General features: G+C 40.5%; 1 protein-coding gene across 11 annotated transcripts in view; it reads right to left on the reverse strand.

The window, feature by feature from the left end:
- PATJ (PATJ crumbs cell polarity complex component) overlaps positions 1-17440 on the reverse strand; it is a 142197-nt gene that overhangs the window by 25225 nt on the left and 99532 nt on the right. For all 11 annotated transcript variants that reach the window (XM_052666802.1, XM_052666801.1, XM_052666804.1 and 8 more), the window contains 5 exons: positions 15744-15816; positions 12513-12605; positions 8443-8514; positions 7852-7969; positions 7283-7416 (listed from right to left, as the gene is read on the reverse strand). In XM_052666802.1, coding sequence (XP_052522762.1) covers positions 7283-7416; positions 7852-7969; positions 8443-8514; positions 12513-12605; positions 15744-15816 — 490 coding nt within the window. The remainder of the gene's footprint in view (positions 1-7282; positions 7417-7851; positions 7970-8442; positions 8515-12512; positions 12606-15743; positions 15817-17440) is intronic.

The following is a 17440-nucleotide window of genomic DNA, read 5'->3' on the forward strand; positions in this document are numbered from 1 at the left end:
TTTAAAATCCCAGACCGTGCTTTCCAAGATGTGCTTTTTAAAGTTGCAATCATTAGACAAAAAGCAGAACAGTCATGGGCGTAGAAACCAGATCCGTCGCTCTGTCCCCTACGGCTGTGAGGCTCTTTCTGCCACCACAGGCACCAGCAGCCATTTGTCCCAGACAACAAAGCACTGCGTGGAAAAAAGGTACGTGTCTCCCAGAGCAGACACTTCTGAGCACACAGATGGCTCATGCTGAACGTCCAGATCAAAACAGCGACGGCAGGTTTTTGGGAACCTTCATTGCTGGGCAGTGATGGAAAGCAGGCAGAGCAAACCGTTGGGACTGCATTAATCCCAAGTGCCTGTATCTCAGTTTGGGCTGTAGTTGGGTGAACGCAATCTTTCCACTGCCAGAATTATGGTATGCAATAGAAGGAAAAAAGCTTTCTGTGTGCATTTGAGTACTTTCCTGAGGAAGCAAAGAAATAAGCTACATAACATCCTGGAAAAGATACTTGCAGAGTTAGTTGACAAGCTGTATTTTCCTAAGCTATTATTACGCGTTTTCAACAAATTTCCTACACAGCTACAAACGTTACACTAAATTAACTTTTAGTATAGATAATAAAGTTACAAGGGCTTTTGCTGACTGCAGGATTAGACTTATCCCTTTCCCAGGACAACTAAAACGTCATTAGTTATTTCCTCTTCAACTTTTATAATACTTTGTCCAGAGCAGTAAAATTGTCATTTCGTTTTTACAGGCTGGTTCACAGATAAAGTAGAAATCGACCAGTTGCATAGGGTGTTTTGCTGAAGAATTAGACCCATATAAGCATCTTTCAGTAGTCAGAATAAAGGCAGCTGCTCCTTACTTGTAGGCACAGGAAATTACAACCATTCTGATAGGATCTTCCACTTGCAGATCAAAATGGAGCTTAAAAGGCAGCAGCTCAGCAACAAAAGCTGCAGGTCAGCTCAAAGCAAATCACTTGACTTCTCACAGAAGTTTACCTAATGCTGTGTGCTGCGTGCACTTCTTTGCAACACTCAAATATTTTGACTCCGCTAGCATTCGCAAGCCATTAACAGGCACCCAAAATCCCAAGCCAAACACTACCGTAATAAAACAGACAACATAATGTAAAAATGTATTACTGTGTTAATGTAAAAATGCTTTACCGCCGCATGATACTGAAAAACTTCTCCACTCAAGGTCAAAACAAAAGGTCTGTTTCCCATTTAAGAACAAGCCCTTGCAAGAGATGGTGTTCACTTGCCAGCTTTCATAAAAAAGATTAATCCGCAACATCAATATGAATATAATTTTTCATACTAAAATACAGATTTATTTTAAGGAAGTGGATAATATTTGTATTACATTTTATAGGCCCCTATAGTTACATCTGGTCCTTATTTATTTAAATTTTATTCAGCTTGCATAATATTTTTGCTTACAGTTATATTCTCTAAGATCAGAAAAGCTCAAACCTGAAAATTCAATGGCACTATTCATTAACATTCCTTCGGTCTGCAGTCATAGACATTTGCAAGCTCTCCTTTGATTCTGAAATAATAAAACTAAGGTAATAAGATGTTTAGTGTAAAAATATATGACTTAAGTCAGAATGATAGAAGGAGCTATGTTTCTATGAATCACATGCCAAAGCAAACCCAAGTTTTTCAAAAAGTATACGTGCTCATTTTAAAGGGAATAATAAAACACAGAGCTACATATTAAAATGTTAACTCTCTCACTCTCATTATTTCATTAAATAAAAAAATATGAACATTTACAGTGTATGTGCATAACACGGGATGGAAAGGATGCCTGAGATCCTGAACACATGCAAGATATGAAGCCAAAGTCAGGGGTTTCAACCGCCAGCAAACAAGATACCCCTGAAGTCCATTTTGATGTCCTACTGCTTTTGTATATCGTTAGCTTGAATGTTATGGTTGATTTACACTCCTGGAAGACACCAACTTCTTCAAGCAAGTTGCTGCTAGCCATACAGTCAGCCCAACCATTGCCAAAGAGCTATCAAATATACGATTTGCAAAACTTACTGCTTTAGTTCCCATTTGTGATAACTCACATACAAAGCAGTTTGGTTTTTTCATGCTGTGCAACATAATGTCCTTTTCGGAATCATGATGAATCCATCAGTTTCATTTTTACATTACCCAACCAGGAGTCAAAGCAATTCCTCACAATTTCAAGCTAAATATGTTTATCACTGTCAATAAATTCTCTTCTAATTCATGTCAGTGACAGCTAACAAGTAATTGAATGTTTTTCCCTCCATCACAAACTTTTCTCCTATAATACCCAAGTCATGATAAAAAAACAACAACAACAACAAAAACCTTGGAACTCCTATTACCAATTTTTCTTCTCTTGCTCCATTCATTGTGTAATTGATTTAACAGCATCAGTATCTATATTGAACGTACTGATGAAATCCTTCTGAGGCCAATGTCTTGCTTTTCATTTGTGGTTACAAGGTAAGCATATTCCACTGAAACAGTTCAGTCTTAGTTGGACTTGATGGCTGCATGAAAAGTTGCTCAGACCTTGACTGTCTATAACTGATGGAGCTATTTTTTGCCTGAATATAAATACAATTGAGGTTGGCAGGGGAGGAGGAGGGGAAAGAAAGCCCAACCGATGGAGAAATTGTTTGTTTAGTAATGGAGAAGTCACATCAGTCTGCACATTGAGGTACGTCTTCACTGCTGAATGTGCAGCACAGCACAAACCACAGATAGCAGACTTGACTCTGGCGTTGGTAACAGCCTGGTCTTGGCAGCGGAGATCCTAGCAGGGTAATTAGCCCTCACAGCTCCAGGGGCAAACAGTGAGCCCTGAACAGCTGCAATTTAAAGTCACTGTTTTCTTGGTTATTCCCTTGCCCTTCCTTAACAGATGGGGTTTATGCAAGGTATGACTCACCTGAACTGACAGAATAAATCTAAATATTCTTCTGTCAAACTGCATCCCAACCATCACTCCCCCTGCACTGCTGCACGCCAGAAAGCCTCCTGGGCTAGCAGAGGTGATTAGGAAAGACTTTCCTTTCTGACTTTTGTGTTACTAGTTCTTATAGCAACTAGCATTATAGCTGAGCACAGGCATACTCTGCTGCTTTTTGGATCGTGGCTAAAGTTTTCCAGGTTCCTGGCTTTGTGGACCACTTTATTTTACAGATGGAATACCTTAAAGTCTGTTAATTGCCTTAAAAATACTTTTTATTAAAGCCAGCTGAAAGCAAAAGAAAAAAAAAAAGTATATATCAAAGCAGACAACCCAGAACAAAAATTCTACACAAGAAGTTTGTCGTCATCTTCAATAAAAAAGATACAGGACACAGACTGCTTCTTTTTATTCCTTCACTGTTGCTCCTGTAAGATACCTGACTGGCTTCCTAGCTCCAAAGAGCCCTTAGGTTACTGCTCCTATAACATGTTTTTCCAATTTATATTCCATCTTCAGCACTGATTTGTGGCTTCAAGCCCCACCTGAGCCTCTCTCTGCAATCTCCTCCTTTCCTATGGTTTTCTAACTCAGCCTGAGGGGAATGTCCATGCACCAGCCTCCATCAGCCCCGAATGCCCTGTGACATGTCTGAGCACCATCATTGCCCAGGCAGCACACAGAGCCATAACTATGAGTTATCAACTTGACCATTACTTAATAACCCAGCTGGAAGCAGAACACTGCTCTCACCTACCTGTTTTTATCTCAGAGCAATATTTTTTTCCATATACTGCCGAGATTAAAGTCCTTTTTAACTGACAATTTAATTTATATAAAATCATAGAATCATTAAGGCTGGAAAAGACCACAGGGATCATCAAGTCCCACCATCAACCCCTCATCCATGCCCACTAAGGGAAAATTTCACCGCAAGTTGCTCACTGGCCCCGACGTGGCAGCACGACAAAAGGGCGACAGTGGGGTTAGGATCAATGAGTCCCACACGCAATATGGAGGAGTACAGGGACAGCTTTCTTAAACAAACCCTCGATCCTCTGACAAAAGAGGAGGCTCGAGGCCCCAAGCAGCACTGCACGAGGTCAGCTGTGTTCCCGAGGCCTGAAGGCCTGCGTCCCATGGCTGGAGTGCCTCAGGCGCCCTGGGAGTGCTGGCAGCTGCCAAGTGACAGTGATGCTCCTGTCAGGTTTATGGCTGCTATTTGCAGCAGTGGGACCGACAGGCTTTTATAAATCATTCAGCCAGGGGAGGGAGAGGGCAGGAGGGTGTCCTGGGGAGCTGCGTTCGAGCCCCAAACCTCATTTTGGGATCTATTTTTCTTTTCTTAGGGGGAAGTTTTGTTTTTGAATTCCCACTCAGAGTTACTTTTACAAGTTTTACAAGTTTGATTGGACTACAACCAAATAAAAGACGGCTTCTCACAAATGGAAAGCCCTGTACTTCAGCCAGCTCTGCTCTGCAGTTTAATTGCTTTAAAGAGAGGCCATGTGTTGTGCTCTCTCAGGGATAAAGGAGAAGGTGAAAGGAAAGACAGTGAAGGAAAAAATAATATAAAAACAAAACCAAAACCCCACCAACCCTCAGAATAGAAGGAAGCAGGATCCCCAGCAGCCTGGAACGCGACCCCATAAAGACAAAACCCCAGGACAATCTTTCCTTCCTCTTTTCTATGTGCCTTTTCTATGAGCACATCCTTCCAGCTGATGCTCCCCTGCTCTGTTCTAAGCACGCAGTCATAATGCTTTGTGGTAAATACATGCAACTCAAAAGGTTTTGCAGGTTTAATGGGATGGTCATCTTCTCAACAGTAAAACATTTTACAGGGGTTGAGCCATCACTTTCAACCTCCCAAACAACTCCATCTTCCTGCTCACAGGCTGTATTTTTCAAGTTGCTACTTGATGACTTTTGATGAAATTCTTCAGGTTATGGCTTAAAAGCCACATTCCGTGTTTCGTTCTGATGTGCCCTTTTTGCAGGCTGCCAAGTTTATTATTCCAAAAGCTGGAACTGTTTAAAATAGATCCAGAACATTCTGCAGTGAGCTGTCCTATCACATATGAACTGCTGTTGTGCATCAGTGCTGACTACTAGTAGCCAGTTATGCATTTTTAGATTGAGTGCATTTGAAAACCACGGCCTCCTTCTGTCCCCAGCACTGACAAACGACTGGAGCTGGGTCTCCTCATCATCCAATAGCTGCTTGCACAGCTGTACAGGTATGAAATAAAGATACTCCAGTGGAAAAGGAGTGAGACACGGGTGTCTGTGTCTTATTTTCTCACAGAAGAGAAAGGCACAACAAATTTCTGCAGCTGTGCAGCAGACACAGGCATCAGCCCCACTGACTTGCCACTACTCTGCCTCCAGTGGAAAACGTTTCCATGGCCCTGTCATGGCATCTCAGCTCTGTGGTCTGTGTGCACTGAACCGTAGGAGCATGAGAGACAGCAAATCCCTCCTTCACGCCTCCAGAAATAAGGTTCTATTCCCATTCTGACTCCAATCTGACAATTCCCATTTCAAAAAGTACCTTTATGAACAAACAAACAAACCCCAAGCAAACCCAAAACTACTGAAACCTATTACAGCTCAGCATTAACTTCACTGCACTGAAAAAAACTGTGGGTGTTGGCTATACAATTTCTGTCACGTGCCTGCATCTCTGGAAGTGATGAACTTCTACAGCACTGCTGCATAAGCAGAGAAGCTTTAAGTCAGTTTATTTTGCCTATCTTGAAAGTGAAATACATCCCACCATTTAAACGATGGAGAGTAAGAAAAAATAGATTGCTCAGCATCAATTAGCTGTTTTGTTGTATTTCTACTCTAGTCCAAGAAACCCCAACAGAAAATGTCTTAGTCTTGATTACCATCTTCTTTTACCTCTTAACCTCTCTCCAATCTGTTATATAAATTATTTCAGATTTTTATCAAAGCTTTTTGTCTTCATGGCAAAAATAACCCACAGCAAATCTCAAAATAATCTGGGAGAGACTGGCAGTACGGGATAGGGTGATGTTGATCCCACCATCACACATCCCCGTTTTGAGAACAGTTTGCAGGGACTCATTTTGGGAGGTCTTATAATGCAAGAATGACAAATGTTGGAACTCAGACCTCTCTCCCCCATGAGTTTCACATTTACTGCATAGACCTCTTAAATAAAAACTCCTACAAAGACACTTCAATGATTATGTAATGAAAGCACAAAACTTAACCAAAACCACTGACTTAATTTAAAACTTTTGCATTTTTCTCATCTGCTCTGTAAAATAGGTATTTGTAATTTTCATTTATTTATATGAAAATCTCATGAAAGACACATACCAGATTGTGTCTGACAGACTGCCACGTATTATTTCCAAATTCCAGTTAAATGAAAAAAGCAGAGAGATGATTCATGCTGAAACTCCCATTTGAATTTAGTCACCACTGAGGAGCTAGATAAAAAAGAGACTAGATACAGAACAGTGCATGGCTGGACAGAGAGAAAATTGTATAGGCTGATTTAGCCTTCAGAGTAACTCAGATCTATCTCCATGTGAAACAGTAATTCATTCGGTCTCCATGTAGTCAGAGACTCAGATAAGTGGGATGGCAAGCTGAACCTTTTCCAATTTCAGCTTTCATGCTGTAGAAGATACAGCCTACGATTTGCAAAAATAAAATGACTATTCCTTACACTTGCTTTTTCCCTTGGTCTGGAAAAAGATTATTACATTGCAACTATTTAAAATCTGTGCCTGCTGACAGTCAAAGCACATTATTATTTAACTATCAACCAACATGATATTCTGGGGAGCAGTTGCAGATAACAAAGCAGGTCTATTGCTCCAAATCTCTCTGTGGCGTGGCATTCAGAAGAACCCAATAAAGACCCCTCTGTAACAGACATGTTTACTGAAAGAAATGAACGTGGCATTTAAAAGTAAGCTATTTAAAAATACAGCATCTCCTAAATGGGGAAACGAATCAAAACATCAACAGCGGAGGCAGAAATGGGTTTAGCGTAAATAACTTGCTGAGTTTACACTTGAACTGTTATATGTTAAAATAGATGAAGACAATTTCTTTTCTTGAACAGCAAAGCCAAGGTCAGATTAAGCTTGAAGACACAGAATTACAACAGAAAATGATAGAAGGCAAAATCATCAACATGATTCCGAAGATGGTAGTTTCTAGTTTCTCCTCCACGTACTGACCAATTAATTAAGCTATTAAGAGACTAACGGCATAGTTTCTTTACCTCTTCTTAGTTAGCAGGGACAATAATATATTAATTTAACAGGAGCTTACCAGTGGGGTGTCTTTCCCTCCAACAATGCTGAGTCCAAGTCCTGATCGACCCTTAGATATCTCTATAGTCATCTCCTGCCCAGGAACAATAGGACAAGTCGCTGGATCCACGGGCAATGGAGGTGGTAAGATATCTAAGAACACAAAAGGGTAGAGGAATAAGTCACACTATCAGACAAGAGAAAATAAAACAATTTAAGAAGTCATATGAGAGCAACTAATTAAACTCTCTTGTTCTGCTCTTCATCCAATCTAAATCAACCTTGAAGATTACGGTGAGTCATTTTTCAAGTCTCTAAATTAGAACAGCTCCAGAGCTCTAGGAGGAAATGTTCAGAGAAGATGCCTGGGAGGACATTTAATTCAGATATGACCTATGCAAGTCAGATAACAACAGCAAGGTGCATTCCAGTCAGGGTATATAAGGCTATTTCCCAACACTATAGACATGCCAGGATGTCCCAGATTATCTTTATTTTCATTAAAAAAAATGAGCAACACCTTCAAAATCTCAGATTAGGTATTAAATACATACAGTATCACTGCAAAAAAAAAATAGTATTTCGTACTGCGGTTTGTGATTTCTGTGTCTGGAGAGAGATAAGTAGGTGCTGACACCAGGGATATCTCCTGCAAGTTGGCTGATACTTTTGCTGAAGATTTGGATTGTTTCATCTGTTTAAGGACCTAAAAGTGAAGCACAGTGGAAGCACAAGAAATCAGTTATCAAACACAGAAAAACGCATTAAGGACCAGTTGTCTCCCTGATTAGCATGACCTACTAAATCTACCAAGTCAACAGACAGGAAATATAATAAGCATAGGTGATGAACTGAAAACATTCAATTTAAAAATAAATGACAAATCAGAAAGACTGGATAACTGCGCTTCCAGCAGTGCTTGTGAAGGAAGCTTGTGTGAACAGAACTTCACCCTCCTCAGTGGTGCCTCTCATGCCAAGTAACAGCTTTGTTTGTTTGAACAAAGAACATTCCTGACATTAGCCTGTCTGACTATTCGATGTACTGAAGGAGAAGGAAATCATTTTTAAAGTCCCATCTCTCTCAAAAATTATTCTTATATTTCTCCAGTTTCCCCTCGTCCCCCCTAAATCACACAATCCATGGCTAAATCCAGCTCTCTAACATAAATACACTTACATTTTCTGGCAGCTGCTCCTCTACTTCCAACTGATCCACCAACACCGGTTTGTCAGCTTTATACTTCACATCCTAAAAAGTCAAAACAGAAAGTGAGGTGTAATTGAAAATGTAATATTATCTTAAATACAATATTTTCCAAAGAAATGGCTATTCTGGTTAAACACAGTGACATTTCATCATCACTGGAAGTACACTTCTAGTGCACACTGCTGAAGTCCAGAAGTTAGAAAAGTTACTTAGAAAAGAATTAAGAATTACTAGAAATTACTACGAATACAGAGATGAACAAGAATTACTAAAAATGCATAACATTTTTGGAGTGGATTTTCTAGGAAGGGATTATCCTGCATTGTTTCTATTGTTCCCAAAAAACGTGAAACTAGAAAGGATGGGAACACACCTGTGGAGCGATGGGATCAGCCGTTCCCATGTGATATGGAAACACTCAGGTATAGACCATACCGTGCCTACAGCTGAAAGGAATTCAAAGTCATCTGTTCTCTCTTTTTTTTAATTGCTTCTCAGTAGAACTGAACATACTGCTTGTACTTAAATAAAGCAACTGCTTACAATGCATAAAGCAGCCTCATCAGGAATGTCTCAAACAATGGCACAATCACAGGCACCACTTGTATCCTAATTTCTTTCCACGCTCTTGCAATACACTAAGGAACATTTTTTCTTCTCCAAGTGTCTCCAGATAGTTACAGTGCCCTCCCTTTGTTATTTCTGTGCCAAACCTGGGCCACTTTGATCACAGCATTAGATTTGGTTATCTTACCTCACGTTAAAAGCACCGATAAGCAAATTTTCTGAAAAGCTGAATACCAAATTCAAAAGAGATATTCTGCAGCTCAAAAGAATTGCTAATTAAGATGACAATTCATACATAAAATAAATCAAATGTTAGGTTACCAAGCTTGGAAATACTGGCCTTATTTCCTGTTGCCATATTACATTTATTCATGCCAAGCCCCATAGGCTTGACTCCTGATTTTTTTTCTTGCTGTGCTCATACAACAGAAACTGTTACCCAAAGGGATAATAAAAAAAGTGAGAAAGAGTGATCTGAATCTCATGTTATCAGGAGTACTGGGAGAGAAGTGGGAAGGTTGCTTTGCCGCTTTATGAGAGATTGCTTTAATGAGCAATACAAAATAATTCCATACTTCCCTTTTCCATTCTGATACACAACTAAAATGTGAAACTTCACCTTTAAAACCCTCTAATCCTCTCCACTGAAGCTCAGACTATGCTGGAGGCATCCGGACAAAATGAAGAAATTTACAGCCACTCCAACACTGCATTGCACACTCAGCAATTGCCACAAGCCTGTGACCCAGCCGGTTTAATGGGATTCATTTTCCCAGCTACATTCAGAAGCATTCTTACAAAGCTCCTCCTCTTTGTTAGTGCTTTAAGAACACCTTTTCTGTTTGTCTCAAGGACAGATTGCTGTTCCAAGTTCAGATCTTTAAGCAAAGTGAATCCACCCCCCCAGTGAAGCTCAGTATGATTATCGACGCACGCGCTGCCAGGACATGAGGTGTTTCAGAGCACATACAACAGCTGTTCAAGCCACTTTCACCTTCATAAAGCTAGAGGTTTTGAGAATCTATTGATTCCCCCCAGCACCACCGTACAGAAAGTAGGACAGCAGTGTGCAGAGCACCACGGCCTGCTATCAGGACACCTCAAACAGCAGCTAATAAGAGTGCAAGCTTTGCCTAACGCTTCCACTGGCTCCAGTTCAGATACAAAGTTGTTTTCTTTCCCCTTCTTATCATCCAAGTCCACAACAATGTCCATTACATAACTTTAATAAGTATAAAGTGATGAAGTGACAACAAAAAGTATCTCGGGAGAGGCTGACAAATTTATCAGCTGCACAGGATGACAGGAATACTTTTTTTACTGCTGCTGTCGCTTGGTGAGACATCCTGTCTGTGCTCTGCGCTGCATGCACTTGCAGAAGATCTGCTGATAAGCACATACTTTCTGTTTACTCAGTGAACTTGATCTCACATGTTGACTTTTACATTCCTGATTTATCCTGACATAAGACTGAGAAATTCAATAACAATGGTGAAGCAGCATTAGCTCCAGTAGCACCCATCACGCCATGAAAAACAAGGCACTGTTTTCTTTTGCCTCAACAGCCACTAGAAGATTGCAACAGAAATCTGTCTCCCTCAAAACACCTCAAAATCTTGTGGTGCAATTGCAGTGTTGAAGTCTTAATGCCACTATGACTCCGAACTCATATCCTGCTGGTCTGATGAGTCTGATGACAACTAAATTTTTCAGCATTTATGAAAATAAGATAGGCTTTCTAGAAACATTTGCCATGTAATTGTAAAATCTGACATTCAGAAGCTTGTGTCCAGTATTTTTCATCCATTTATGCTTTCAAATTAAGGGTTGGCCCAACTGAAGCCACAAGGTACTGAGCAGTCTCATTCACAGACATTCAAACACTTGTCTAGATCTACCTCCCAGTCCATAAGTTTTGGTATCTATTTATTAAATGGAAAAAAAAATATATAAAAATCAATACATCACATCTAAGCAAAGTGCCATGGAACAGAGGCAGAGCTGCACAGCAGCATCAAGACTGGCACTCCTGGTCTTGCCAGTGACCTGGGGCAGGTTCCTTCCCAGCTGGACCTGTGATTTCTATCCTTTCTTGCTTCATATCAAGCCTGAAAAGAAGCTGCCAGTATTTTCTGTGCCTCCTGCTGTCCCAGTGGCATCTTACCTCCATGCCTATCTTGGGTTGCTGCACTTTTTTTCCACTTTTATTTTTTTGCACTAAATTCATGTTTCCTCCATTATCTTTCAAAAAACTGCACAGAACCATATCCTACATGAAGAGTACATATCCCACATTAAAAAAAAAAGATCTCTTCATAAAAAAACTTATTTTGCATCTTTTTTTCCACTTAGTCCATAACCCATCATTTCTTTTTGCCAAGTCGACTAAGAGCAGCAATAAAAGCAAGTGAGTTGCACCTACAAACGAACACAAGAAAACTCTTGATTCATTTATTACATCTCAGCCCACATGAGGACCTCTGAACAAAGCTAAGAAATATTTACATAAATAATTCAATTTATATGCAATTTGTTAGGAACATGAACAAATTCATTTAAAAGTTGGTTAATTTTGATACTGAAGTATTTACTTGTTATAGGACACTATAAATCTGTTCACCACATCAGAACATGATGGAGCCAGAAGAAATTAGGGAAAAAAAATAAGGAAAACAAGTGTCAGTTTTCCATTGTGAAGGACTGCACATACAAAGTGTGCACATAAAGCAAGTCTCAGAGAATGCTCTCCTTGCAAAAAGAGTGAGTGGACTGCTGGGAATAGATTGTCTCAGCACATTGTATGCACCTCTCAGTTAGTCACTTCTCAGCACGTAGTTTTCCATTTTAAACTTTCAACACAGAGTCCAAAGAAGAGATTAAAATTGAACCCTGAAGGACTTTCACGTTTCTCATAATGCACAATCCTGACATACTAAACAACAGCAACAAAAACCTATCTGTATCAATGAGAAGTTCAGTATTTATTACAGTGCATACTGACAGTAACACATTAAATCAGAAGTTATGGGCTCGATGCACAAATTACTGATAGTAACTCTATAACTATGTTATTCAGGAGGCAAGACCAGATTATGATAACAGCCATTTTGGCCTTAGAATTTATGAAGCTATGAATATAAATAAGAAAATGATTTACAGAGCGTATATTTTTTCTGATGTTTGTCACACGTGGATAGCAAGAGTGGAAACCAAATCCCCTAGCAGAGAAAGAGCTCCAGAGACAGCCAGAACACTACTTACAAATACTCAGCTCAATATTTTAACAAATTATACTGAAGTCACAACTCATGAAAACACACAAGGAAAGCTATGTATGTAAAGCAAAAGATTTGATTGTGCTCTTACACATATTGGATATTATTCTACAAAAGTGTGCTGTCACACTCCAACCAAAGGCACCCGAAACAATTCTAAGCTATGATTGTTACTGAGCATTGATTTAAGTTGCTTACAGCTTTGCTAGGCTCCTCATCAGACAGGCTTTTCATGACAACGTCCAAGCTTGGGTCTTCTTCACTGCTTGGGGTTTCAGTGCAGCTGTGATCCTGGTAGAAAGGAATGAAAAGCAGTCCTTAAACAGAGCTACAAACCCCCATAACAGCTGAAGTAAAAAAAGTCAATGTTAATAAATAAAAAAAATTAAAAAAAAATCCACAATTAAAGCATCCTAATGTCAGGAGACAAATAAGTGACACAAGTTTTGAAAGACAGACCTCAGTCTGCTCTCAGCCAGCCCCAAGTACAACGAGGCAGTCTGATAGCAGCACCCAGCAGCAGATCTGGGTCAACATTCAAGGCCAGATCAAACTGGAAGCTTCCTGCAGACCACTGGAGAGGGGATGAGTTCCCCACATGCTCAACGTGCTGAAGGAATCCCACTGTTCCTTCCTGCCTGCTGAGCGTAGCATCAGGACCGAGTGCTCTGCCCTGAAGGAATCACCAAGGCCAAAGCCCTTCGACTCAGGGCACGTGGCCACCATGCTCAGCAGGCTTCAGCCTGGAGCCACCTGAACTGTCCTCCACCTGAAGAGCAAATGTCTCCTCGGGATTCAATTACTTCTGCGCATTGCTGAGAGAGTACTGAGAAGAGCATTCAGAGACAGCTGATGGAGAATGAATGAGTGAATTTAATGGGGAGAATACTGATGTGGTTAGGCCCAAGATGTGCTCCTGAAGCTCCTTCTGCATAGCCTCTGGCTTTCAAAAAATCATAGAATGGCTTGGGTTGGAAGGCACCTCAAGGATCATCAAGTACCGACCCCTGCCACAGGCAGGGCTGGCAGCTGCTAAATCAGCTACTAGAGCAGGTTGTCCAGGGCCCCATCCAACCTGGCCTTGAACACCTCCAGGGATGGAGCATCCACAACCTCTGGGCAGCTGTTCCACCACATCACCACTCTCTCAGTCAAAAACATGCCCCTGACATCCAATCTAAATCTCCTGTCCTTTAGTTTAAAACCATTCCCCCTTGTCCTATCACTATCTAGCCACATAAAAAGTCATTTTCCCTCATGTTTATAAACTCCCTTTAAATACTAGAAGGCTGTGAACACATGCTGCACACATGCACTGCATCCAAGGTACAACAGGTTTCTCTCTTTCTAAAGAGACCTCCACCCCGTTCAGGACTGCAGCACATCTTGTACCACCAACTGAATGGATTACTGATGGATGAAACATTTTGAAAACTGATCTTTGAGAGCAACAAATAATGTACTTTGCTTTTGGGAGTATGCCCACAGCACTACACCACCATGCAGTCTTATCCCGTCTTTCATGCAATGAAGGAAGGTTTATTTTAAGACTTATTTACTATTCTGCATTTTCCATATTAGAATGCATATTAATGTGCATTTCCATATTAGAATGACAGAGAAAAGATGAAGAGCAGTATGTGGTACCTATGGCTCCCTGATACATCTAACATTAGTTATGCTATTTAAGATGATCTGCTTAGATTCACGTTCAGCATATGTACTACCATGATAAATATTTACTCTGCATTTCAAGATACAAAAGCACAGTCAATCTTTCTTAAGACACAAACAGCTGACAAAAGAAAGCATTGTCAAATTCTACGCAACAAGAGTGTCTTTGGGGTACATGTATTTCATTGAATAAAAAATGCCAAACTGGAAGTAAAACACCACATTTACTTCTGAAACGCACATAGTAAGAGCTTGCCAGAAATGCACGAAGCTCAGCCCACACATCCACCTTGAAAGGCAAACACTGCACATAAGACTGAGCTTTTTTTCCTTCCACATGCTGGGAGAGTCTAATTACAGTCTTTTGGCCACAGAACAGCATGTGACTAAACAAAGCTTTGTGGTCCATCGCAAAGACACAAATATTGAACAAAGCTTGGAACAAATGCAGGTATTAAGGAGTCAACAAAAATGGAATGAACTCGGGCGCTGTTAATTGTAGAGTAATTTGCAATCCACCAGCTGCACCTGGAGCATTTTGCTTTGATGGGGAAAGAAAAGCCAAAGCACTGCCCCAAAATGACTCAGATCCAAACAAAACCCCAGCAGCTCTCTCCCAGTGCAGTGCAGCTCTGTGTCTCTATGGAAGCAGCCATTGGTGCTCATACAATCTAGAAAGCAATAGCAAGGGTGGGACCAGGAAAAGCCTCCAGCTCTGCTGAGCGTGGCCTGGTGCTGCAGGGTCACAGTAATGCCCACTGAAGTACCAGGAGTTTAGTGCACCTGCATCTGTCGACTCAAGGCAAGACCAAACCCCAATTGAATTATAAAGCATCTTTTGCTTTATTAGTGCAAATAGAAATAGAATTAAAAAGCAACAGTAAGGCTAAACATGTGCTTTATCTATAAAATTTAGTTACACTGTATTGAGATGTCAAAATGATAACAATGGGGTGACACTGCAGGGATTCATGATGCACAAGGGAGCAATCAGGGGCCGAGACAGCAAGAACAGTAAAGAAAAACACTGCTAACATTACCACGACAAGGCAGTTTCTACACTGGAAGATTGCACGCTACATCAGAGCATGGAAGCTCTCTGCTCAACCAGCCCATCTGCTTCTACAGCAGAAAAAATTGGTCAGGAAGGAGCGACAGCAGTGCTGGGGCACAGGGTAGAACTGTGGACCAATGCACCCCATTGTGCTGGGATTGGCTCAAGATGCTCTCGGACTGGAGTCCTGTATGCAGTGAACTCTTCAGCACTGCTGTTGCTTACCCCTACTTCATTTTTAGTGCTGCATGCAGAATATTTGCAGAGAAACAGAACACAAAAAGTGTGAGGTTTCCCCTGTCAAAATATTTATATTCTGTAAGAAGATATCCATGCTCCAGGCCAAGGACTGCTGCTCTAGTCTGCAGAAAGAAGCAGGACAGGAGACAGCAAAGTTTTCCTTCAGACACATCTCCTTCTGCACAGCAATAACCTGATTAACAGACGTCATTACTGCATGCTGGCTCTCTCAGTAATGATGAGAACAATAAAAAAAGAGATGGGGAAAGCACACCCAGTAGGTCAGATTCCTACCCAATGCATTTTATGATCCAGGGTATAATTAGACAAGGTGCTTGAATTTATAATGAGCTGGTAATGATGATTAATCTATCTAATTAAGCAACCCCAGATTAAAACAATAACATCAATCCTCCAAATGAAAAACAGCAACAGAACAAGTCCCAACCCATGAACCTTACCTCAATAGAAGGGTGGGTGCTGGTAGGCAATGGAAAAGGAGTAACAGCCATCTGATTGACTGCATCTTCATTTCTGTACAACAAACAAACAAACAAACAACTTATTACAAGGTAAATCATAATGGCCAAATGTTTCCTTTGAGTTGTTTTTGCTCATTAAGGAAACATTACTACTTGCATAAGAATTGCTTCTTATTGGAAGTCAGAGTCTAGAGGAGCATTTCATTTTTGCTTGTGTTCTTTGCTAGCACATAGATTACATTCCTTCTTGGGACTGCAGGAGTTTCAGCTGAGAGATCCTGACACTGCAGTCTTTGGAAATCTAATTTAATGTGGATTATCAGAGGATGCAGCTGGAATTTATGGCCCCAAAATATCAATAGGTGTGCTAATGCTCTGTTAGCCTCTTCTAATAATGTCTTTACTTGTTAACTACTTGTTTAGGCTGACCAACATTCACACTGCTGAAACATTAAACCTTCTGCAAAAATAGACTGCTTTCTCTTTTCTTTTTTTTGTCCATTCTTGCTGTGGTCTTTTCTAAAAGACTCAGCACAAAAAGTCAGACAAGTTTTTAGCCAAAAGAACTTCCCTTGTGAAAGAGAGCATTGATTTCCAAAGATGCTTATTACTTATGGCATCTTCTGCATTGTCAGGACAACATCTGATTACTCTAACTTTCAAAATCTTTTCTTATTCAAGACCATTCTGCCTTGCTAATGTTCAACCAGCATGTGCTTAAAAATGCTTTATAGAAATACCTGAAAAAAACCAGAAGTGTCATTTTATCTCTCAAGAGTTAAATTCACGAAGCTCATACGTTCTGATTACTGCAAGTCAATGCTATAAATCAATAGCTCTCAGCAGAGCAGCGTATGGGAAATTCAATCACAGGCATTTGACATGATAAATCCTACAGGCAAACGTTAGTGAATTAATTTACTTATCTTCAACCAACCAGCCACACAATTCAAAGGGATCCGCTCTGTGTTGCTCAGTTGCTTCTGAATGGGCTCCCAGCTCTCCTCCTGGCCCTGCTCAAAGGCTGCACTGTGAGCAGAACCAGCCCAGGGTGCACACACACACGTGCACAGGGCCATGCAGAAAGCTGAGCAACACACAGAATGAAGCCCTCAAATTTCATAAGCCTTTCAGAATCTCCAAGTTCACTTTACTCCGTAAAGCACATTAGGCAAGGACATTTTGCTTTCTCTTATGTTTCAGTGACACCAATCTAATGATATCGCTGTTCTAAGCCAAAAGAATAAATCAGCAAATGTCAGGTGAGACCAAGCAATTATTGAACTGTACAAAATTTTCTGACAACACTTTATTTGGAGCACAGACTGGGGAAACCAGCACTTCCCTAGCATCCAACATGGGCTGTGCGACTTGCAATAAGCAGCAAACTTGGAAATAACTATAAACTTGCATGAGAAGTATCATTCTAGGAATTAGTAGACAGAAGTTTAACAATCTGCATGACAAAGGAGCACGTAATTAATACAAAATAGTTTCTATTTTGTATATACACACAACATTTTTTGGTATTTTTCTTCTCCCCCTCATTGCTGGGATAACATTTTTTTGCAGCTTTAAGCGGATGGCCGACTTTATTCCAAGCAATAACAAAACCCCTTACAGCCACCGTTCCTCTGGAAGGAAAAAAAAAAAAAAAAAAGCAAAAATAATAATAA

Source organism: Tympanuchus pallidicinctus, unplaced genomic scaffold (genome assembly GCF_026119805.1).
Source record: "Tympanuchus pallidicinctus isolate F22 unplaced genomic scaffold, pur_lepc_1.0 scaffold7, whole genome shotgun sequence".
Taxonomy (NCBI): Eukaryota; Metazoa; Chordata; class Aves; order Galliformes; family Phasianidae; genus Tympanuchus; species Tympanuchus pallidicinctus.